Raw genomic sequence first — 17821 nt, 5'->3', positions numbered from 1 at the left:
GGCCTTCTTCAAACCAATTTTCGTCAGGCTTTTCATCAGCATTGGGTTCGCCAGGGCCTTTAGACGCCGTGGCGTCGGCCATTATGTTTGTGAAACGTTTAATGTGTAAAATTTGCACTTACGTATGTCATAAACTAAGAAACTTACCAGTTAAAATGTATTTTCCCTTCACGCTGGACTGCGCACTTCACATAAGTGGTTTTCTTTTGTTTTTTTTTACATACACTTATATTTATATTTGGTTTTTTTAATTTTTTTTTTTTATACACACTTAAAATGATTTAATTAATTGCACTTGGTTTGCTTTATATGTGGGAGCAACCTCCACCCTCGGTTTGTCAAAATGGTCTGACATATATTTTATTGATGACATTACAAAGCTGTGCTGCCACATATATATACGTATACACATATAAAATTTGTATAGAAATTTGCAAACTTTAACACCAAATAACTTTTAAATAATAAGTTTGCGCACTTTAAAATATATATATATGTGATCTGGAGAACTGCCTCTTAATTTTAAATCTTTCCGGAGATATTCCATTCAAAACTCTTAAAATTGAAAAAATTTTCTACCACCAAACGTTTTGCTGTCTCTGCTGAATTAGAAATGGCGGATTTTTTGCACGCAAAAATTACGTATTTTGCTATCCCTATAAAAATAATAGGTGCGAGGGAGCACGATACATTGTGGGAAAGCTAAATTTGTCAACATGCTATTTCATTTGGAGAATTTTTCATTCCAAATCGTCATCCCTGTCAAAAATTCGTGTGTCTGTGTGCGTTTTTGTTCACACGATTTTTGCAGGGTAGAGAGCTTACGGATTTTGCAAAACAGAGATAAAACGATGAACAAGAAAGAGGACACAGGCGGTATCGCGGCTAGCTACCTCCCTACAAGACAGGTACCCGTTACCTAATCGGTTACTTAATCGTCACCAATAACTAATTCACCAATTATCGTCTTACGGCCCGATTCTTAGCGTTACCGGTAAAATAGTACCAAGAACATTATGTAACCGAAAATCGTTACCAGTTGTTTTATTCGCGATTCTGGTCAAAGTGGTAACGCTGTCATCACCGAAAAACTCACCAATGTCTGTGGTGAAATTTAAAAGTTGGTTTTCTTCGCTTTACCCATGGCGGAACGATACAAGGTGGCAGCATGGGACAGCTGAATAAAAACTTTTTTTATTTAATTTGATACATCAACTTCCGGCGCAGTACGTTTTTGACATTTGTCCATCGAATTTACAAAAACGAAGTACATGGAATTTTTATTTATGTTTACAGATATGCACCTTGCTGCCACCGTGTATGATTCCGCCATGGCTTTACCGAAAATGTGTCACTCGTAGATACGATGTTAACAAATAAACGGGACGATGTGTATATACATATGTGCATACATGCATACGTTTTTACATAGCTATATTGTAATATATACTGTGAAAGTACATGGAAACAAATATGTATAGCAAGAGGCAACACTTTTTTACTATTATGTTTACTTATTTGGGCTCACAATTCTTTATTTTTCAGTATTGCCTTTTTCTAAACAACAGCTTTTGTGTGGTTACATCGATGTTACCACATATTTTAGTGGGTAAACAATTATTCGGCTACTTTCGTGGGCAGAATACCAAAAGGGTACAAAAGTTACCACATGAAGAAAGTTTCCGTGGTGAAGAAAGTTGTTACCTCATTAGAATCAGGCTGTTAGTGACTTTTACATTCCTGTCGTGAAAAAGGTAACGCACGCGCTCTCTCAAAATAGTGTACGTGTGACTCGCTTTATTGCTCTTACCTATTGTGTTTTCGACATTCCTTCTCGCTCGATGTTATTTACATTTTTAAGTTACTTCATTAGGTATGTTTTCGTTATCGCTAACCAAAACCTATGCAACAACAACACGGGTAACTGGCCTATCGGTTACCTTCTGTCAATTCGCTTTTTATATGAATGAAACGGGTCCTTTTTGTTTAAACAATAAATAATTAATAAATAATACATGTTTAAAATGGTTTTTACAGTTAAAATCATGTCCTATTATTCTAGTAATTTTTACATATGTGCATTTTTATATTTATAAACTATATAAATACATTAACCTCTATTCATAGTCGTGCCCTTTCCGAAACCTTGCTTTGAAGTTCTTATTTTTCCTGCGCTGGTAGTGTTGCTCATCATCAGTTTGCAGATTCATTTTAGTTTGGTAGGTATAGTAAGATCAGACCTAGCGAAATTAGGAAGCATGTCAGGAGTATCACCAGAATCCAAAGAAGCATGGTGATTCATTTCGTCACCTCCGCTTTCTTCCATATCCGGATTCATTCCATACTAGTCATTATAAATACCTTGTAGATGCTACATAGGTGTAACCATACCCTTAAGATCTTTCCGTTCAAATCTTGTGGTGTACAATGAGCAAACTTTTCGTAAACATGTACACGTAAACTTGTATTTGTTCTAAATTCTTCACCACATTCTAAACATAGAAAAGATGTTCTTTCATCCACTGTTTTCTTATGTTCCTGTATTAAGTGTTTGCGTAAATACCATTGTGATTCAAATTCTTGATTACAATATGGACAAACAGTTAATTCTAAACTTTTCGTTGTTACATCAATTGTTTCAGCGTGTTGTGCACGTAAATGAAAATTCATACTTGATTGTATTTTAGTATTCCAATCGCATAATTTACATTTTAAATAATGACTATTGGTCATATGAGAAATCTCATGGTCCAATATATTGTTGAAGCTTGGTGTAGCTGTTTGAAAATCACACAATTTACATCTTGCACCATGTTCGTTATATTTAAATCGTAAATGTTCTGGTTTCTCTAGACGATGCATAAAGTTTAAATGCTTTTTCCAACAATGTGCTGAATTTAATTGAAATTCATACATTGGGCATTGTCTGATGATAAATTTTCCATAAATATACTGAGCACTCTTTATGTAGGCTCTTTTCTTAACATCTAATTCTGGTCGTACCGGATATGACAGTTTTGCTTCAGGTTATAATCTACACTCATACTATTTTCAGATTCTGTTTCATAATTTTCATCATTTTCACATTGGACTTGGCATCAACATCATTATCATCATCGTCATTTTTTGATTACTCTGTTTTAAGCTTCACATTTATCAAAGGTTCAGCTTCCTTAGTATTGAAATTAGAAACATTGTCATCTCCCGTTAAGTTTTTAATAAGTTTAGTTTTATTCCTAGGTTTAAATTCTTCACTATCCGTACTAGAATTAATACCATTATCAACATTTTTCGTAAAGTCTGTTTGAGTTTTTAAATTTGCCAATGGTTCGCCTTTATCAGTATTAGAATCCGAATGGCCTTGGCCATCTTCACCGGGTATATATTGATATTCGGGCGAATAAACAAATGGACCACTTATAATTGCACACCTGATGTTCATTCACATACATATGTTGCATATGTGAAACATATAACGATGTACCAGTGGCTTGTTATGCAGCTGACGCTGGATGAAGCATTGGATTTTGTGTTGCAAAGTAGGTGACATATGTTGCTGTTGATGGGTGCGCATATTGCGGATATGTTAGTGGTTCACTAGTCATTAATTGATTAGTTTCAACTTGTTGCGATTGTTGTTGTTGCTGGCTGCTGATGTGGTGTTAACGTTTGTTGTACAAAATTTATTGTTGGTGTTGTTATGGTGCTGGAAAACCTTCCGATATTGAGAGTCGTTGATTAGTGTAATCTCCACGTAGTGAACTACTCCCACGACCGCGTCCGCGGTAACTATTACATCTGAAGGCGCTTAAGTTACAGGCATAGCTGACATCGCTTATATAACCGGTTGACTCTAAAGTAAAAACCAAAACAAAATATTAGAATCAGTGTTTATGAATAACATATTTAAAATAAGCTCTTACAACAACGTGATCGGCGGCTACATCCCCTTGAAAGTAGTGTGGTGTTCCTCCTTGTATAAACGTAGGTACTGGATGTGCTCAACCGTGCAGTTCTCTTCTAATTTGAGCAAATGTATGTTCTTAAAGCCACAGCTAGAATGCCATTACCTAGAATGAAAAAGAACCTTATATCAGTAAGAATAGATTAAAAAATTTTAATATAAGCCGAAAAGTATTCTATAAATAGGGCTCCACAATTAGCTCTTTTCTGAGAGGCCAAAGGCACAAGAGAAATTTCAGATAACTTAGAATCAGGACCTGGTAAAGTAACTTCAAGTGAACCTCCACCATGCCTATGCATCTTCCGATGGCAGGGGTACCCAAAGATACTTTGCTGTTGCATTCATAGAGAACATAAAATTATAACAAGGGACAATTGATTGATGTTACGAAGTAAATTAGACGTGCTACAAAAACAAATAAATACAGATGACTGTTTAATCTATTATGCGAACTTCTTGAATGGATGTTCAAATTGAAAAGGGCAAAGTACTGCTAAAACTGCTTTCCCCCAGAAACACGGGAACGAATTGATATGACTACGCCTATCCTTCCTTAGCAGCTGTGCCGAGCACCAGTTGGACAGGAAAATAAAACCTTGGTTTTCTCCAACTTGATCATATGATCGTTTGCTGCATCTGACTTGTATCTAATTTTCCCCGATTTTCTGGGCTCAGCAATGGTATTCTCCTGAAAGGTGCATTTGTTGCACCCTGCTGCCTGGCCGCTCACCCAACAACACCAGGCACGACGAAACTTGCCTTGGGACACCCAAAGTGAACCCACGCTTCTCTTTTTTTTTCGAAAAAACCCCAAATTTTTTTTCGCTTTTGTGCTAAATCGTATGTCCGTCGTTTGCCCATCGTTTGTGCATGTTTGTACAGGATAAATTTTCGTTTGTCCACCCTTTGTTAAAAAGTTATTTAATAAAGAAAACAAAAATCGTTTGGACAAACGAAAATTTTTCCTGGACAAACGAATGGCATTTAGTTTTTTTAAATACTCGCAAATGGAGGTGCCAACTTCTCACACGATTTTTTTTTTTTTGAAATAACTTTTTAACAAAAGGTGGACAAACGAAAATTTTTCCTGGACAAACGTGGACAAACGAATGGCATTTAGTTTTTTTAAATACTCGCAAATGGAGGTGCCAACTTCACACACGATGTTTTTTTTTTTGAATAACTTTTTAACAAAAGGTGGACAAACGAAAATTTTTCCTGGACAAACATGGACAAACGGTGGACAAACGAATGAGATATGGTTTTTTTAATTATTCGCCGAAGTAGGTGCCAACTTGACAGAGCTACTATATAGCTTTTCCAAACCCAATTGTCAACCACACCTATCCGCGGCAAATCCTGTTTCACTAACAGACGAGGCTCTGGAGAGGGAGGGGTGGCCTGAAAGTTTAATGTGGCCATATATATCGTTCCCGAGATGGTCGGGCTACCACCTTAATGGTCCTGTGTTACCGGAGCGTACCGGATCTGTATCCGGCAAAGAACCATCACATCGATTACATTCCTCAAAGCGCTGGGGAGTAACGTTATCGCTACAACAACAACAACAACACTCCAGGTTTGAGACAATCTATTTTACTGTTAGGAGGTTATGTTACAAGTCGCAACAGGGCGCTAATAGACTTCTCGAAAGATAACCTAAGAATCCCAAGAGCTATTCTTACAGGGCATTATCGACTGAACAGCCGTATGCAGAAACTGGGCATACTATCGAATAACACCCTGCAAAAATCGCTAGTACTCTATGCAAGCAACTGCCATAATAGTAGATATGTACATGAATATTATGAACAAAGTTTAAAACTAAAAACAATGTCTTTGAAATATACTCTAAGAGAAGATGGACACGAGGCGTAGCTTCATAGGAGCGTATTAGGCACAGCATAAGCAATCTTGAGGTGTAGAGAGATCTTAGCTGCCTACCATATTTTGCAGGCGTCTACAAAGATACGCCTCTTGTGTATCTTGCCTAAGTTCAACTTTTTAGGAGATCCAACATTTTTAATTAATATTGATAAATAACACCAAAAGCAAATACGCTTAAGGTGACTTTTGCATCGTTTTCGCACACCTGCTTTAATTGCTTCAATCCATAAGCAACGCAACGCCAACGTCAAAGCAACACACAAATAATTAAAAACTTACGTTCTTCTTGAAGTTTCTTGCATTTTAGAAAAAAACCGATTTTCTATCGCCGTTCAACTAAATAAAAAACATAATTTTGTATTCATATCGATTTCGTGATCGATCAGGAGAGACGATGGAACATATCCTCCTGGAACGCGACGCAATCTAATGAGGGCACAGTTGTATTTCATTTTTCCTCATGTGACAGGGGAACTTTTAACGTCCGTTATTTTAAAGTAACCCTTATTTGACGAATCACTGAACGATTTCTTTCAAATAAATGTTTGTTAGCGTTCACCGAAGATGGTGAAAACGGCCCCTGGAATTGTTGGCTTATATAGCCAAAGAAAGTTATGCATAGGCAAAATTTAGTCAGCACAAAACGAATAGTTAGAGAAAATTTAAAATATAATGCATATGTATAAAATGCATGCAATTTATGAAATCATTTTTATTATATAAAATTAGTTTGACATATCAGATTTGTCAATATTATTTGAGCCCTGCTACTTTTAACACATTTATAATATTTAAGAAGAACATTTAAGAAGTAAGAAACATGATTAATGCTTGCATTAAAACGTGTTTCATTTATTTTCATTGAGGAATAAGTTCGTAAAAATAAAAAGCACGTTTTTTAAAAAGTGCATGTGAAGCTCCATAGATAAAATGAGTAATAGAAGGAACATTGGTTTATATATTCAATTTTTAAAATGAAAATCTCCTGCTAAAAAAGTAATAGAATGAACATTGGTTCGTACATTACATTTTTAAAATGGAAATCTCCTGCCAAAAAAGGAGCAAAACCTAACTACATTTTTTCATTTTCGTACTTAACTACACTCCCTTTTGTGATTCGGGATTTCGGGCAAATTTTGAAAAAACTCCGAACATCAATTCCTTCATTATATGACATTCGACTTCCTAGTCCACTGCCTTCCACTCTATTCGCAACATAAGCTCTATTTAAGCTGTCAAACTATATAGTAAACAATGATTATATTTCTTCTTCGTTTTAAAATGTTCTCCCGGAATAATTAATAAATTGTCATTTCCATGGCGGAACGATACAAGGTGGCAGCATGGTGACATACCTACAAACATAAATAAAAATTCTATGTACTTTGTTTTTGTAAATTCGATGGACAAATGTCAAAATCGTACTTCGCCGGAAGTTGTTGTATCAAATAAAAAAAGTTTATAATCAGCTGTCCCATGCTGCCACCTTGCATCGTTCCGCCTTGGTAATTTCGATGACAGCATGAAACGTCGATGTGTTAGTGGAGAGCAAAAAAAATTTTGAATGTGTGGGTGAACTAGGTACCTCTGTACACGTTTTGTTGTCGGCTACACGTTGATGAAAATCAAAAATTTTTCATTTGGCGCTAGGTTATTTGATAGTCGCGGTGTTGTATTTAGTTTGTGTCGACATTCAAAATCATTGTTTACTATATAGTTTGGCAGCTTAAATAGAGCTTATGCTGCGAATAGAGTGGAAGGCAGTGGACTAAGCAGTCGAATGTCATATAATGAAGGAATTGATGTTCGGAGTTTTTTCAAAATTTGCCCGAAATCCTGAATCACAAAATGGACTGTAGTTAAGTACGAAAATGAAAAAATTTAGTTAGGTTTTGCTCCTTTTTTAGCACGAGATTTTCATTTTAAAAATGTAATATACAAACCAATGTTCATTCTATTACTTTTTTAGCAGGAGATTTTCATTTTAAAAATGTAATATATAAACCAATATTCCTTCTATTACTCATTTTATCTATGGAGCTTCACATGCACTTTATAAAAATGTGCTTTTTATTTTTACGAACTTATTCCTCAATGAAAATAAATGAAACACGTATTAGTGTAAGCATTAATCATGTTCTTACTTCTTAAATGTTCTTCTTAAATATTATAAATGTGTTAAAAGTAGCAGGACTAAAATAATATTGACAATCTGATATGTCAAACTAATTTTATATAATAAAAATGATTTCATAAATTGCATGCATTTTATACATATGCATTATATTTTAAATTTTCTCTAACTATTCGTTTTGTGCTGACTAAATTTTGCTTATGCATAACTTTCTTTGGCTATATAAGATAACAATTCCAGGGGCCGTTTTCACCATCTTCGGTGAACGCTAACAAAAACTTTATTTGAAAGAATTCGTTCAGTGATTCGTCAAATAAGGGTTACTTTAAAATAACGGACGGTAAAAGTTCCCCTGTCACATGAGGAAAAATGAAATACAACTATTTATATAACATGAAGATAGATAGAAAATTTATTGGGGATTGCACTGCGACCGTTGATCTATTGTGCCCGCATCAGATTGCGTCGTGTTCCATTAGGATATGTTCCACCATCTCTCCTGATCGATCACGATATCGACATGAATACAAAATTATGTTTTTTATTTAGTTGAACGGCGATAGACATTCTTATATTTTTCAAGAAATCCAGGAAACTTCAAGAAGAACCCTAAGTTTTTAATTATTTGTGTTTTGCTTTGACGTTGGCGGTGCGTTGCTTATAGATTGAAGCAATTAAAGCGCGTGTGTTCAAAGTCAGATGTGGATGCAACGCAAGTGCTAAAACGACTCAAAAGTCACGTTAAGCTTAGTTGTTTCACGTGTTATTTATCATTGTTAATTAAAAATTTTTGATCTCGTGTAAAGTGGCCTTTTGATGCCACTTATTTTTTGGATTTGCGGCCCAACGCTCACACACCAACAACAAACAAACACAGCTATTTTTAATTTTTAATTTTATTTAATTTGTCTTTTTAAATGTTAAATAAATTTTTTAATTATTTTATTAATGATTGTTTTATATATTTAACACTTCTTAGTTTTAACGTGTCGTCTTCAATCGTGTGTGAAATTAATTAATTAAAATATGATTTCTGCCATGAAAAGCTCTCAGTGAAAACTCATGTGCCTTGCAGATGCCGTTCGGAGTCGGCATAAAACATGTAGGTCCCGTCCGGCCAATTTGTAGGGAAAAATCAAGAGGAGCACGACGCAAATTGGAAGAGAAGCTCGGCCTTAGATCTCTTCGGAGATTATCGCGCCTTACATATATTTTTTTTCTAAATTATCTACCGGGTGAAATGTCTGTCCTCCTACATTTTATAGATAGAGCAATTTTCGTGGTAAGAATTCCATTGAAGTGTAAACTGGTTAGGTATTTCAATTATTTTATACGATGTTTAATGATTAAGTTGAAACACGACTTTTCTAGTCTTTAGATTTATCGGAAGTGCCGGCCACCATATTTACTGTCAAGGTTGCCCTCTATTTTCATATCGATAGTTTTACAATATTTACAATAGGGTTGCTTAACTTCTAATAACTTAAGCTACATGTACATAATGGGTTTCCAGAAGTAAATTGAAAATTATGTGTGGGTAATAGATTTGCCGAAAATTTTATTAGCAGAATTTTGAAAGTTTGTTTCAGCGAAAAAGAAATAAAAGTACCAAATCAGTGCCGAACAAGGCCCAAAATTGAGAAAAACGGACCAGCGGACCATATGGGGTTGAAAAGGGCCATTTTTTGTCCAAATGGACTGAGGTGGCAACCGTGTTCTCAAATGTAAGCTTCCACATCGAATACATACACATATAAGTACTTCGACATTACGAAATACATTGTCGCGTTGTGAGGCAAAGTATTGTTGCCTAAAACCTTTTTGACCACCGCAGTACCACAGATTAAGTGTAAAATTTCACAAAAATAATACATTTTTTCGAAAAATCACACCGAATAACTGCAGTCCTTGTTTACGAATTTAGAAACAATGAGAATGGCAAATACGAACGTGTATGAAATTTAATGTCAAAACGTATATGCACATGGTTGTATTTCAATGCACGAAAATGCTTTAAAAATGCATGAAATTGTTAAATTAAAGTTGAAAAAAAAATGTTAAAAGCTTTAATATAAATAAAAAGCTTATTTTAATAACAACAAATACGTCTTATATATTCTACTTATACATAAATTGGTAAGGTTTATCTCACTTTAAAATTTAAGCTAAATAATCAAAAGTTTTTTTTTGAAATTGAGTCGAGAACTGTGCGTGTGAATGTGCAAATTTCACCGATCAGCTGTTAGTTGCGCTACTTGGTAAAATTTACATTGTTCAAAATGAACAAGTCCGCGGAAGAACAGCAATTCATATTAAAATTTATTGAAAATTATCAATGCTTACCAGCTTTATGGAATGTAAAGCTTTTAATATTATTTAATAACATTTTTATTCATTTTTTTATTATTTAATAAAACTGCTGTAGTTGCAAGTAAAAAAAAGTCATCATCCGACGACGACATATTCACAACCGAACGCTACGGTTTCTCAATGCAAATGTTGATTGATGGCTTTTTATTTCATAGTCGCGGGGCAAGCGTCAAATACCCGACTCGCACACATACAAAAATTCAGTCAATCTGGTTGTAAATCGCAGGAGGCCCTTAGTTTTAGTATGACATTAGATGGTATCGTTTTTAATTGTAAAATCAGTTTTTTAGTTTAATGACAAAAATCAATGTCTAAATTCCTATTTTAGCTTCAATGTTTAATTATCAATGTAAGTGAATAGTTTTCAATTTATTGGTGTTTTCTAGGGATTATTTTAAATCATTAACTGTTGTTGTTTGGTATGTTTTATTGTTAAAAATATAGATCCGCCCCTGAAGATGCCAAGGAAAGTTGGCAAAACGTCGGGCCGTAAGGTGAAATAACTGTTTTATTTGCACTCACCCCATTTAGATCGAACAAGCTTAAACATTTTTATTTTATTGTACTGGGGCCCTATTCACTATGTGTGAGTTTTAAAGTGTACACAAGAAATTGTGTAATCTTTGAAATTCTGATTCTGTAAAGCAAAACTGTGAACAAGAAAACTCACTGATAAAAACTTCATGAGTTTTCTTGGCAGCCAGTGTACACTATTGTGACATTCAAAACGCACTGTTGTAGAATAACTTTTTTCTTTTCATGGCGTTTGATAAACATTTTCTCACTGACATATGACTTTTACATTCAGAGCTCATTCAGCAAAACAATGTGCACAATACTTAACAGAATCACATGAAAATTTAAAGTGTAAATTTTGTGTGCAAATCAGTTTTCGATAAGTGTACATTTTTCAGTTTTTCACAGTTAGGGAATTGACCCATTGACCCCTGGGGCCCTATTCGCTAACTGTGAGTTTTAAAGTGTACATAAGAAATTGTGTAAACTTTGAAATTCTGATTCTGTAAAGCAAAACTGTGAACAAAAAAACTCACTGATAAAAACTTCGTGAGTTTTCTTGGCAGCCAGTGGACACTATTGTGACATTCAAAACTCATATGCACTATTGCAGAATGACTTTTTTGTTTTCATGACGTTTGATGAATATTTGCTCACTGACATAAGACTTTTACATTCAGCGCTCATTCAGCAAAACTATGTGTACAATAATTTACAGAATCGCATGAAAATTTAAAGTGTAAATTGTGTGTGCAAATGAGTTTTCAATGAGTGTACATTTTTCAGTTTTTCACAATAGTTCGGCAATTTATTAGATCGCATTTGTTGTAAAATGTAAAAATGTTAGCATGTTTCTTTGGTTTCATATATGTGACCCGGCCTATGAAAAGGTGGCTTTTGACTCAAAAAAAAAGAAAACTACTAAGAAACTGAAGAAATGCATTTTTTATCTTTAACAGCTGTTTCTCGCAATTTTTTGAGTCATAAGCCACCTTTTCATAGGCCGGGTCACATATGTATATAATTTTAATAAACGTAGAAATTGGCGTTGATTCAATTTGCACAAAACAAAAATAATGTGTACCTTTACGTATTACACTTTCACATTTCTAGCATTTCTTTCACAAATCAAATGTTGTGAACCTAGTTTTGCTTGATTGCAATGCAATGAAAAAAAGTGAATCACGCAGTTAGATTTAAGTAAGGAATGGTTGAAAATTTGTGTTATGGCAAACTCAGTCAATCGTAAATGAAACTAAGCAATTGTGTTAATCACTGATGACCTGATACGAAACATTCAATCTCTCTCAATTCGTTTCCCGGAATGGGGCTTGAAATCAGCTGTCTGTTCATTCAATTGTAAACAAAAGTTCATTCGTTTCCAAGAATGGGTCTTGAAATCAGATGGCTACAGTTTTGCCTAAAATACGCAAAAAAAACTCCAGGAAATCCGTTCGGTTTCATTATTTTCAAATAAATCAGCAAGTAAGCTGATAAAAACTTATTAAAATTTATAAAAAAGGCAAAGTTTTGTAGAAATATTTGGGGTAGATAAGTGAAAAAATATGAAATAATATATTTCGATTGCGTTGCTTTGCTTTGTTGCTCTGGCACCGCCATAAGATAACAATGAACGGCTAGCCCCTTTTTTCACTTTGATGCGACCAAAACGTTTATGTACATACATATGTGAATCCACAAACAATCAAAAACGCAAAAGATTTATAAGAAATTACGAAATTAGATCACTTGAAGTATCTGCGTTGTCGCCCGCATAAGGCTATTAATTAAACATGTTGCGTTAACCTATACGTATACCTACAATTTATCTCAGCTGTCAAAAATTGAATGTCGCAACGCTCCACAAAAACATGGGCTTTATGCATCCATTTACATCAATGCGAAGACTAAGAATCTGACTTTTACCAATAGAAAGTTGCTACCAAACCCCGTTTCGTTTGCAGCCCTTCGATGAAAGGTATTGTCACTGATAAATTTTCCACGGGTGAACAAGAGTTATTTTTTTCTTCGGATTTGTAATTCTGACAAAAAATCGAGTTTTTTGATATCCCATTTGACAATCTTGAGTAAATTTTCGGTGAAAATCATAAATTAAACCTTTACCGTGTAAAATACCCCAAAGTTATTCTGAAATGCCCAAATTTGATTTGAGTATGATGGCATCTATGGCTAATGTTATGAAAAATGCACATTTTCACGCGCTCTCAGAGAGCGAGAAGTTTCATATCAGGTCATCAGTGGTGTTAATTCAGTTTTTAGAGATGCTCACTTTTTCCCTAAATGTTAAAACTTGATACCAGAGCCTAGATTCAATAAGTGTGAGTTTTGAGTTCACATTTACTGAATCTAGCCCGAGGCTCAGATTAAAATCAAGCGTCTTCAAACATAGTGCACCTATACAAGTGTGTCAACTAAGCGATAAACGTCAAAATTACAAACAGCCTCGCTCACCTGATGCCAATCTCAGGTCTAGAGTTGAATTTTTGGTACGTAAGAGTACTTCAAGCTGAGTTGCATTTGATAGTTTAATAAAACTTTGTAGTATTTACAGATGAAATAGTTGCATATATTTCCGCGGAAATAAGAATACTAGAAGATTTGTAGCCTGCAACAATGCGGAAACATACGGAAAGCAAAATTTGTTTAAATTAGAGTCAAAATATAAAGCGCCACACATGTAACATGGAAAATTTTCACTTCTAAGGGTGTTTACACAAATGTATAAGGGCAAAATTATATAAACGCTTTGGTCGCTTCAAAGCAAAGATAACGTGCGGCGTTTCATTGTTTTTCGCATGGCGTTGTCAAAGCGTAGGCACGCAACCAAATCATTTATGTAAATTTTTCGATACTTCACCCGACAGATGAATTAATGAATGCAACACAACCAAAGCGTCTGTGTAAATCCGCCTTAATTTTTGTAACTGTGAAAGTCTCCTGCAAATAAAATAGTGCTTTAAGTGCAAACAAATCAAACTCCTATATGACACTAATTTATTTTCTATGTATTTTTTCTTATATTTTTTGTCGAGGGAGCCAATAAGGTTTCAGTACTGGTGTAAGTGTATGAACTATATTTAAAAAAACTAACGAAATACAAGAAGAATACAACGTAGTTCATTAAAAACAAGCAAGCCAGTTTGTATTTCGATAGGGTTTTTTGAAATTAGGCCGTTTTTTCTTTATTTTTTCTGACAAATGAAAATTTTGTTTTTAGTTTCAAAATTTTGTGCATAAAAACAGAACTAAATTCAAAGTGTAAATTGTGTGTGCAAATGAGTTTTCAATAAGTGTACATTTTTCAGTTTTTCATAGTTAAGGAGTTGACCTCCAGATTCTTGTGTTACACAAATATAGTGAACTTGGGTACAGAAATTCAAATTAAAATCGTTTTTCACAATAATTTGAAAAACTCTACATTTTCTCTGCTTTTTACACTTAAAGGAGTAACCCTCCGTAATAAATTAAACTTTTAATGAAAATCAATAACTCTGAACTGAACACTTTTCGCCATGATATAAAACTAAAATGCTGTGGAACAGGAGCAACACTTATGTGACTACATAAACCCTGTTTCAATCGTTCACGTCTCTGCACAGAACCCTTATTGACCGTTTTCAACCGAAACAACAATATCAACCCAGAATTTCCCGTTATGCTCACTTAAGCGAGTGTCTGTCAGAAAGAAGTCAACACACTTCACTACAGAAAACGAAACGAACAGAACTGCTATACGGATTAGAAATTGAACCAGATAAATATCAGGATCACAACGTTGCTGTTGCATTTAAATGTTAAATTTCTATCCGTATCTGGTTCACGCGTCATTGGAACGTAACTAGTAACTTGTATTAAAAATAACTGATCAAACCCAGCAGACAACTAGATTAGTACGTTGTTTGCTAAATTTATTGTGAAATGACAATTTGGGATTGGGTATATCTCGGGCCATATTCGGAAATAATCTATAACCACCAGTACGTATTTTTCCTCGCGTTTGCTAGTAGGAAATGGACCAGTGACATCCATGACGATCTTTTCAAACAGTGCGCTTGAGTTATATTCATTGTTTACTATATAGTTTGGCAGCTTGTTGCGAATAGAGTGGAAGGCAGTGAAATAGGCAGTCGAATGACATATGATGAAGGAATGGTGTTCGGAGTTTTTTCAAAGTTAAAAAAAAAAATGATAAAACCTTTAATATAAATAAAAATATTGTTTTAATAACAACAAAAACGCCTTATATACTCTATATACATAAATTTGTAAGGATTATCTCACTTTAAAATTTGAGCTAAATAATGTAAAGTTTTTTTTTGAAACTGAGTCGAGAACTGTGCGTGTAAATGTGCGAATTTTCACCGATCAGCTGTTAGTTGCGCTACTTGGTAAGATTTACAATGGTTATATTGCTTCATCTGCCCATAACTTCCGAATTCGAATCTCTGACGCAAACGTTGTTTGATTGCTCGAATCATTTTCTCAAAACTTTTATTCAAACAATTTCTTATACTACTGGTATATTGCGTTATTTATATATTTTAAAATATTTGTAAATTCATACAAATGGGGAATGTTTGAAAAAAAAAAAACTTCACAATAGTAAACAGCCTCGATCACCTGTTCAATCGCTGTTCGATTACTTGGTTCACTTTCTCAATAGTGTTTTTCAAACATTTTTGCATTATTTACATAGTTTAAAAAGTTTACTTAACTGGCTGCTCATATTTGATCTATTAATTCGATTTTAGAAATGAATATATGAAAATATATAGTCTAATTTGCTGTATACACATTTAAAAAGAAGGCTGATTTGACACACAAATGGACAACTCATGGCACTTCAATTTATTAAACGCGAACGAAAAACAATATTTGACAGGTATGTAGGTATGGCATCACGATGGTACGGTTCTCTGCTGGCTGGGAAGAACTACAATTTTATTGATTTAAGTATAAACTTTTTATTAAAACGCTTTATTGACAATTATATTTCCAAAAATCAATTGCGTTACATGTTCATATTAAATCGATTACTATATAAATGTTCTCTGAAATAATCACCTCCATTTTCTTCATAATCTCTTTTCGTGCTCAAGGATTCATTAAAATGATCAGAGTTTGCGAAATCCTTTGCACCAAACCAAGCATCAAGCTCGGGTACTTGTGCCGCATATATTTGGAATGATGTTTGAAACGGACGCATTTCACGAAGTTCCTTGGATAGCCTCTCTTTCAAACCTATAGTAAGAACGTTCTAGTCAATAGAACTTATTTATGTATGTTCAAGTAACATTACCTGCAAACTGAGAACATCCGCCTGTTAGTAGTATGTTGTCAACTAGTCTTTGCTGCTCGTCTGATGGAAAAAGTTTTATCACAAAATCAATCAATTCAGCTAATCCCATTTCATGACTTCCTATTAGACTTGGTTGAAAGATTACTTCGGGAGCTCGAATGGATTCCACACTAAAATGTAACTGAGATAATACCAATTTAACAATACACACATTTAATAATTTTTTTGTTTTATGAGTAGTGAATACATAAAAGAAGCAACGTGAAATCACAAGAGCTTAAAAAATGCGAACTAATGGGTGAATGTGAATATGAATGACTCCGACGCAAGGAGTAACGGTGACCCACATAATATTGGCCTTGTTTTAATTGCATGTGGATCTACATATCTAAGGCTTGCTAAGGATGGCTGGCGAGTTGAATGAATTGGGAACTAAGTCAGACAATTACTCTAATTTTTTTTATAGTAAAAGTACTTTCCCTTGATTTAAATTATGTTCAAGCTGTAGATATTGAGAGTTTGAGTGGGAATACAGCGTTCTGCCTTACGAAGGACAACACTTTAAGAATTTGATATTGCTTTGTAAACAGCTTGTCTCACACATCTCAAAGCAAATCAATGAGTTCAAGGAATTTCAGGACTGAAAACCAATTTCCCTCAAACGCATAGGCGTTGCCATTGTTGTTTTTGTTGAAATTTATTAATGTATAATTATACTTACAGTGCATTGCAGGACAAAAGCAGTACTTAGCATGTGAAACATAGGCCTGATTATACGTGTACTCTCTGAAGCGGACACCTCTCATAAACGGACAATTTTTTCAGTACCAAAAAATCCTTAAGCGTTTATTAAGTTTTTCCCTTTTGAGCGGACAACCCTCCCATAACAGGACGCGGACACTTGCTTTTTACCCCAAAGGGCTTTTTAATTTCTCATAACCATTTTTTTCATTTACTCTTTACCATACTCGTATAGCTGTTGCTTATTCACTAATACGTGCATGGATGTAGGGGAATCCCCTAAATACGAAGAACCTGTTTTCAATACAGTAAAAAACATAAAAATTTATGTACCTATTGCATGCACGTAGTTAGTATCTGTGTGTGTACGTACGTGAATCGCAATGCCTAAAGTAGTGTTGAGTATTAAAGACAAAGTTAATGTCATTGAAATTCATAAGAAAGAAAAACGAAGTGTACGAGAGTTGGCAAAGAAATGTAAGATCAGCAAACGCAAGCTGCTAGCATTATCAAAAACAAAGATCAAATTTTAAGTTTGTGGGACACTGACGTCAACCCGGAGAGAAAAAGAAGTCTGCTGAAGCCCAAAGGCCTTAATATTGATAAATTGTGCTACGAATGGTTTGTGAAGGCTCGAAATAAGAGCATTCCTCTGTCAGGCACACTATAAGGAGCAAAGCTAAAGAAATTGCAGTGAGACTCAATTACGACGATTTTAGTGCATCATCCGGCTGGCTTGAAACACACAACATAACTTTCCGTACAATTATTTTGAATATTTTGTACACAAAACTTTATTCTTTAATTTATGAACAAAGCTTTATGAACCTCCTAACTCAGTCTTATTTGTATGTATTAATATTCTTGTTTTGGAAATAAAACTGTTTAA

The 17821-nt window shown here is 34.4% G+C and overlaps 1 protein-coding gene and 1 long non-coding RNA gene across 3 annotated transcripts in view; both read right to left on the bottom strand.

The window, feature by feature from the left end:
- The window catches only part of LOC137243987 (uncharacterized), a 54947-nt gene extending 54474 nt beyond the window's left edge, over positions 1-473 (bottom strand). Inside the window, exon 1 of the long non-coding RNA XR_010950712.1 lies at positions 148-473. This is a non-coding gene — a long non-coding RNA (uncharacterized lncRNA). The remainder of the gene's footprint in view (positions 1-147) is intronic.
- A 1610-nt stretch (positions 474-2083) lies between these two features.
- Arp5 (Actin-related protein 5) overlaps positions 2084-17821 on the bottom strand; it is a 48137-nt gene continuing 32399 nt past the window's right edge. The window contains exons 6-9 of one of the 2 annotated variants that reach the window (XR_010950708.1): positions 16192-16372; positions 15957-16133; positions 3924-4070; positions 2084-3853 (exon numbers count right to left, since the gene is read on the bottom strand). Coding sequence is in view for 1 of the 2 variants with exons in the window: in XM_067772366.1 (XP_067628467.1) it covers positions 15904-16133; positions 16192-16372 (411 nt within the window). In the remaining variant the exon portion in view is untranslated. Of the gene's footprint in view, positions 3854-3923; positions 4071-15835; positions 16134-16191; positions 16373-17821 lie in introns of those variants that run through there. The other variant, XM_067772366.1, reaches the window with a different exon arrangement.

Source organism: Eurosta solidaginis, chromosome 3, assembly GCF_040869045.1.
Source record: "Eurosta solidaginis isolate ZX-2024a chromosome 3, ASM4086904v1, whole genome shotgun sequence".
NCBI classification, from domain to species: domain Eukaryota; kingdom Metazoa; phylum Arthropoda; class Insecta; order Diptera; family Tephritidae; genus Eurosta; species Eurosta solidaginis.
The sequence above is the reverse complement of the archived record's forward strand: the minus strand, read 5'-3'. Positions and strand labels throughout refer to the sequence as shown.